The sequence below is a fragment of the Macrobrachium nipponense genome, chromosome 19 (assembly GCF_015104395.2).
Source record: "Macrobrachium nipponense isolate FS-2020 chromosome 19, ASM1510439v2, whole genome shotgun sequence".
Classification (NCBI taxonomy): Eukaryota; Metazoa; Arthropoda; class Malacostraca; order Decapoda; family Palaemonidae; genus Macrobrachium; species Macrobrachium nipponense.
The window spans coordinates 3,699,671-3,707,170 of NC_061088.1; the positions used below are offsets into that span (position 1 = coordinate 3,699,671).

General features: G+C 36.0%; 1 protein-coding gene across 2 annotated transcripts in view; it reads left to right on the top strand.

Moving 5' to 3' along the window:
• Window positions 1-7,500, top strand: part of LOC135213738 (melanopsin-like) — a 221,394-nt gene that overhangs the window by 202,390 nt on the left and 11,504 nt on the right. For both annotated transcript variants that reach the window (XM_064247858.1, XM_064247868.1), the window contains one exon: window positions 1-120. This exon is cut by the window's left edge and continues 11 nt beyond it. In XM_064247858.1, coding sequence (XP_064103928.1) covers window positions 1-120 — 120 coding nt within the window. The remainder of the gene's footprint in view (window positions 121-7,500) is intronic.

Sequence of the window (7,500 nt, forward strand, 5' to 3'; positions counted from 1 at the left end):
TGAGGAGTCCGGCCAACACCTTCATCGTGAACCTGTCTGCAAGTGACCTCATAACTTCCGTCCTACATAGCATGGCTGCCTATTCGTCATTTCAACATCGGTGGTCATTCGGCAGATTAGGTCAGTGTGTTTTTTTTTTCTTTATATATGCTTCGGTATTATATTTTTATAATATATGACTTGTTTATACTCGACGGAGAGTTCAGGTAACGGTGTTGAAATCTTATAATGTTAATTCCTGACGATATTCATTGGAAATAAATTTAAAAATGTAATTTCAGGTAATGAAATATAAGTATATATATACTTATATATGCATTTTATGAAGTGTGTATGTATATATATATATACACACATATATAGGCATATGTACTATGTATGTGTATGTGTATATATATATATATATATATATATATATATATATATATATGTGTATGTATTTAAATATATATATATATATATATATATATATATATTTATTTATATTAGAGAGAGAGAGAGAGAGAGAGAGAGAGAGAGAGAGAGAGAGAGAGAGAGAGAGATGAGAGAAGTAAACAGTATGTGCAGTCAATTATAAGGGCGATAAATATATAAATTCATTTGTAAACTTGCGAGTGTTTTTAATGGACAGTCGTCTAGAATATTGTTTATCGTTTCCATAATATTGTTTATTTTGTAACGATCTCCTATGAGTTAGTCTAGGAGTAGGAGAGGAGTCATTACACAAACACCCACAGTCACTTTATATCAAACCAGAATATTAAGGAACGTAAATTAAATATGAAAGAAATACTAGATATATATATAATTACACAAATAACACAAGTTACTAATAAATAACAGCAGTACAAATCATACAAATGAAATAAGAAAAACTTACGAACACTTCATAATTGTAAATAATCACTTCACAAACACTCTTCAAATATATAAAACAAACTAAATGTAGTTACCACCACAGATCAGCTGGAGAGAGGTTAAAGGTCCCGTAGTCTGAAAGCCAATGACATATGCTTTTATAAAGCCAAGGAGGTTAACAGAAAACGAGACTCAGCAAGGAGTCTCGAGACTGAAGGGACAGGTGGTAGCATACTTAATGATTATAGAGTACAGAAACAATTATTCCCCGGACATATGATTAATACAAATCATATTCTACAAAATATAAACATAATCGTAACAGCTCCCCCGTGCTAAAAGGCGGCTGAGAAGTTTCACGATGATCATCCATTTATGATGGATGGGAGGGATGCTTGAAGATGCCTAAACGCGAGACAATGCATCTGCTACTTTATTTTCTGCTCCAGGAATATGCTTCACTTTCACGTTGAATTCCTGGAGAATGAAAGACCACCGGAGCAGTTTCTTGTTATGGAGCTTGGCCCTTTCAAGGAAGGCCAGTAGCAAGTGGTCTGATAAGACTGTCACTGGAGTATTTCCATGCAGATATACTCAGAAAGTAGAAGTGCAGCTACAACACCATAGAGCTCTTGCTCTACAGTAGACCAACGCTGCTGAGTTGGGGAGAACTTCCTGGAAAAGTATGAAACAGGAAGCAATGGGGATTCGTCAGATGGCTCTTCATCCTTTGACTGCAGAAGCACAGCACCAATACCTGTGTTGCAAGCATCAACCTGCAGATAAAAAGGCTTTTACACATTTGGGCATTTTAGGATTGGACGAGAGGTTAACATTAGTTTCAACTGATCAAAAGAGTTCTGGCATTCTGGTGACCAGATGAAATTTGCTTTAGCTGATGTGAGTTCATAGAGGTTTTGCAACAATAGCAAAATTTTTACAAAATTTACTGTAATAAGCAGACATCCCAAGGAAAGTCTGTACTTTCTTACGGTTAGAAGGAACTGGGTATTCTAAGACTGCTTTTATGTTACTATCTTTAGGTACAACAGAACCACTACCAATTACATGACTTAAATAGTTAACTTTGGCATTGCCAAAACAAGATTTCGAAAGATTAATGGTCAGATTGTTTGAGTGAAGTTTGTGGAACAATTTTCCAATGTTTCAAATGTTTTTCCCAGCTGCTTGTTGCAACAACCAAGTCATCCAAGTAGGCATATACATCTTCAAGATCTCTGATCAACTCATTCATCACACGCTGGAAGGTGGCAGGGGCGTTACACATGCCAAAGGAAGAACGTTATACTGAAAACAAGCCAAAAGGAGTAATGAATGCACTGATTTCTCTAGCATTTTCAGTTAACTGAATCTGATAATATCCCTTTAAGAGGTCTATTTGAGTTAAATAATTGCAATTCCTATATGTCTAAGATATCTTGTATTCTAGGAAGTGGGTAAGAGTCCTTCTCTGTAACACTATTCACTCTTCTGTAATCTGTGCACATCCTTACTTTCCCATTAGGTTTAGCAACTAAAATGCAAGGCGAAGCCCAAGGTGAGCAACTAGGGGAAGCTAATCCATTGTTTAATAAATATTCAACTTCACTTTTCATTAACTGTAGTTTTCACCCACAATACGATAGTACGGTTGTCGAATAGGAAAGGTATTAGGGAGAAGCTTTATATCCTTTAAACAATATTACAGTTACCAGGAATATCTGAACACACACTTTCATATTTACGTAACAGGCTCTGCAATTGTGTTCTCTGCTCACAAGTCACGTGTTCAAAATACTTATCTAAGGAAGCAAGAATATCAGAGTTTGAAAAATCTGTCCATGAAGTATTCATGTCTAAGTGGCTATCTTTTTCATCGTAGTCTTCAGTACTTCCTCCACAAGGTTGCACACTTACTTCACAGGGTTGCACTCTGCTATCAACTAACACTGGGGAAATCTTATGGTAAGGTTTAATTAGGTTGACATGAACTAGCTGGGTAGACTTCTTCCTGTCAGGAGTAGAGACAACATAATTAAGTTTATTTATCACTTTTGATACCTTATATGGTCCAGAGAACTTATGTTTTAATGGAGATCCTGAAATTGGAAAATAAACTAGAACATTGTCACCAACTGTAAACTTTCGCACCTTAGCTTTTTGTTATAATTTTCATTCATTTCTCTTGTGAAACTTTCAGATTATTGAAGGCAAATTTATGAATTTTGTCAAATTTGTCTTTCATGTTTTGCAAATACTTAGAAACTGTTACAGGAGTGACTACTTCAACCTCACCAGTTAAATTTTCTTTAACAACTCTTAGCACATCTCTAGCTTTTCTACCAAAAGCATTTCAAACTGAGAAACTCCAAGGGATTCGTTTGGAACACTGCGTATCACAAACATCAAGAGATCCAGGGTTTCATCCCAGTCTCTTGCAGATTCCAAGGCATATTTTCCAAGAAGGCTTTTCAATGTCTGATGTGCCCTTTCCAACACACCCTGAGACTGTGGATGATAAGCTGAAGAAAATGATTGTTTAATATGCAGCTCTTTCAAGACAGATTGGAAAACCTCACTTTTGAAATTTGTTCCCCTATCACATTGTAATTCTTTATGAAACCTAAGACAGTAAACACTTTAATTAGACTTTCTACAATCTTTTTGGCAGTTATATTAGGTAAAGGAATGGCAATTGGAAATCTTGTGGTGGGACACATTACAGTCAGCCGATACCGATTACCTTTACGGGTTTGGGCAAAGGGAAACCCACACAATCTATAACAACTTTACTGAATGGTTCATGTGGAATGGCAATAGTTTTTAATGGTGCAGGTGGTATCACCTCGTTGGGCTTTCCCGCTATCTGGCAGATATGACAACACTGTACAAAGCTTATTACATAATTTTTCATTCCTGGCCGGTAGAAATTAAAAGATAATCTGATAAGTTTTACTTACCCTAAATGAGAATCGGCACAATGTGCAATTTCAAGAATCTTACCTCTTAGTGAAAATGGAACTATAACTGCTCACAGTCTGCCCAAGATTCTTTCGCCGACAATTTAGAAGGTCGAAACAAGCGCATCAGTATTCCCTTCTCGATGTAGTAGCAAGGAACTTTGTCAATATCTGATTTCTGAACAGCTTTTTCATATAAATTACTCAAACTACTGTCTTCCTGCTGAATTTACAAAACTTATCTTTAGAAAGGTTTAACAGATCAGGTAAGTTTGAATGATTAATAGAAACATTAGGTACATTCTTAGGTTGCTCATCAGTAGATTTCTTCGAGAGAGTTACTACACAAATTTAATCCTTAGGCTTAGTACCTTGTGACTTGTTTATCGCATTTGCTCTCAGGATCATAAATTATCAAATTGCACATTCCTTTACTCCCCGCTAAATCATTACCGAGGACAAGATCTACATTAACAGGAAATTCATTATCAGTGACAGCAACTTTTACAGTTTCATTAACATAAGGGCAATCAAGATTTACTTCAGCAAGTGGCAATACTTTACGACTTGAAAAGTCTGAAACCACTACATGTTCATTAGTAAATTTAAGATCAGGAACAAGACTTATGTATTATGGACTGAGCAGCCCCTTATCTCTTAGTATAGATACTTTCTTTGAATTGAGAAGGCCATGGCAAACAAATTCTTTGAAATAATCTATCTGATCAACAGCACAATGCAAACTAGTTTTCTTAACCACTGACTGGGATACCTTACTAGACTGATTGGCCACTTTGCAACCTGGTTTTTGTACAATTCTTTATTGTGTGGCCAGGCTGCTTACAATAAGCACAAGAGCTAATACCAGTTGCACCATCACCATCAGTATCTTTAGACTTATCAGGAATTTTAGGCTTACTCTTATGAATTAAGCTATGGTTATCAGCAAGATTTCCAGCTTTCATTAGATCTTTGATCTCTCTCTCAGCTATATACATCGAAATAGTGGTGGTAATCTTCGATGTAATTCTTCCAAGACTACTAGATTAACTAATTCATTGAAATTTGCGACTTTTTCACTTGCAAGCCATTTTTTAAATAACCTAAGCTTTTGATTAGCAAATTCTGTAAATGTTTGAGAAGTAGTCTTAGTAGCATTCCGAAACAATTGTCTATAACCCTCGCTGGTGATAGTATAAGCATCTAGAATATTCTGCTTTATAACATTGTAACATTCACCAATTAAATTTGATACAACTTTAATTGCTTTGCCACGTAATTGGGGTTTAATTAACCATAACCACTGATCTGCAGGCCATTCTAGATTAGCAGGCAATATCTTCAAAAGCTATGAAAAAACATTCAACGTCTTTCTCATCAAAAAATGGCACAAGCTTTCTTGCTCTAGACAAGTCAAAATGAATGGGCCGAGAACTAGAAATATCAAACTCTTCACGGTGCTTTTCTACAGCTATTTTAGCCTTTTCCTCTTCCAACCTCTTATTCAACTCTGCCTCTTTAATCTTATATTCTAATTCCAAGTCCAAAAGCTTCTGCTTTTTCCTCTAACCTCTTCCGAGAAAGATAATCCTCTTGTTCTTTGCTAACTTCCCTTAATCTTAACTGTATTCTAGCTAGCTCTAATACTTTATCTACTTTACTATGCTTGACCTCAAGTTAATTACCTGTTCTTCAGTAAAAACATCCTCATCAATATAGTAATCCAAAATAGAGTCTAGAATTTGACCTTTAAGCGCTGTGTGGCTCACTTCAATACTAAGCTGCACTAGCAAAGGGGACAGCAAGTCCACCTTTTTAGCTTGAGAAAGCTGAAAAAGTTCACCAGCAGGGTTTGCTACAAATTCTGATACATCAAAAGGCATTTCGGAGATTATTACTCTAACGATACAAAATATCAGGAGTCAAGTCATTAAAATGCAAAAGCACGAACTAGGAAATTGAACATATCAAAGTTGGTCGAAGTCTAATCAGTGAAAAATTTATCAATGACACTGAAAATCACTAAGACTAATAGGCACATCTAATATATTCTGACAAAAATTACATTTAGATACGTACGTTTAATAAGATTTGCATATGCCGAGTATGAGTATGAATGAAGCATTAAAGACGAAACAGCTCGTAAGAACAAATTTCAGACGCTTCGAAAGCGTTGTCATGTGAAGACCAATTGTTTGTACGGGAGCAAACCGCTAGTCCAGACTAAACAACTACTTTAACGATAGTGACGTGGCTTAGGTCGCTACAACAAAAGATAGCTTGACAGTTTCCCTAATAACAGTCAAACAAGGAGCAAGGAACTACACGAAGTGCCCTTTAACTCTAAACTCGTCAATACTATCGGGAGCAAGGTATTGCTAAGACACCAACACGGCATAAATGACCGAGAACTTAATCTACCGAAGGGATTAGCAGTCAGACGAACACTTTAGGGAAGCTACACTCAATTAAACTTCAACCGAAAACTATGGCAGTAGTTAACAATTGACAATACATTTAGTTTAAAAAACTTATTTGAAAAATAAACATTACGAAAAACATTATCCTGATATTCGATACCGAAGAAGCAGTTTATTCTACATACAGACGTGTGTGTGAAGTTAACATGATAAACACTTTCCGAATATAACTAATAGTCATTGAAAACAGCAACTCGTCCGGACAGGTTATCCCGGACAGGCCCCCAAAATGTAACGATCTCCTATGAGTTAGTCTAGGAGTAGGAGAGGAGTCATTACACAAACACCCACAGTCACTTTATATCAAACCAGAATATTAAGGAACGTAAATTAAATATGAAAGAAATACTAGATATATATATAATTACACAAATAACACAAGTTACTAATAAATAACAGCAGTACAAATCATACAAATGAAATAAGAAAAACTTACGAACACTTAATAATTGTAAATAATCACTTCACAAACACTCTTCAAATATGTAAACAAACTAAATGTAGTTACCACCACAGTTCAGCTGGAGAGAGGTTAAAGGTCCCGTAGTCTGAAAGCCAATGACACATGCTTTTATAAAGCCAAGGAGGTTAACAGAAAACGAGACTCAGCAAGGAGTCTCGAGACTGAAGGGACAGGTGGTAGCATACTTAATGATTATAGAGTACAGAAACAATTATTCCCCGGACATATGATTAATACAAATCATATTCTACAAAATATAAACATAATCGTAACAATTTTCATTACGTACTTTTCCAGGATGTTGTTTATTTTCATTGTGATATTTCCAGAATAGAATTTATTTATTTTCCATCTCCGTTTATAGCTCGTGTGACATTCTGAAATCACTGACGGTTAAATATAAATTCTCGTGTGGCAGGTCTGCTTCATAGAGCTGCCAAGTAAAATTAAAATACTCCAGTTTTTTCCCCCCATTTTACACTGCGAGAGAGAGAGAGAGAGAGAGAGAGAGAAGAGAGAGAGAGAGCGAGAGAGAGAAGGAGAGAGAGAGCGTAACAAATGATTCCCTATCCGTGACCAGTAGGGTAAAGGATTATTGGTTTTTCGTCCGGCCAATTGCTGGTTGATGCAGCAGAGGGGAAATTGAAATCGTCATTCCTGTGAAAATCACCTCCTCCTCCTCCTCCTCCTCCTCCTGTTCTAGTGAATAGTTATTGGCTGGGAGCAATTGGAAAATTAT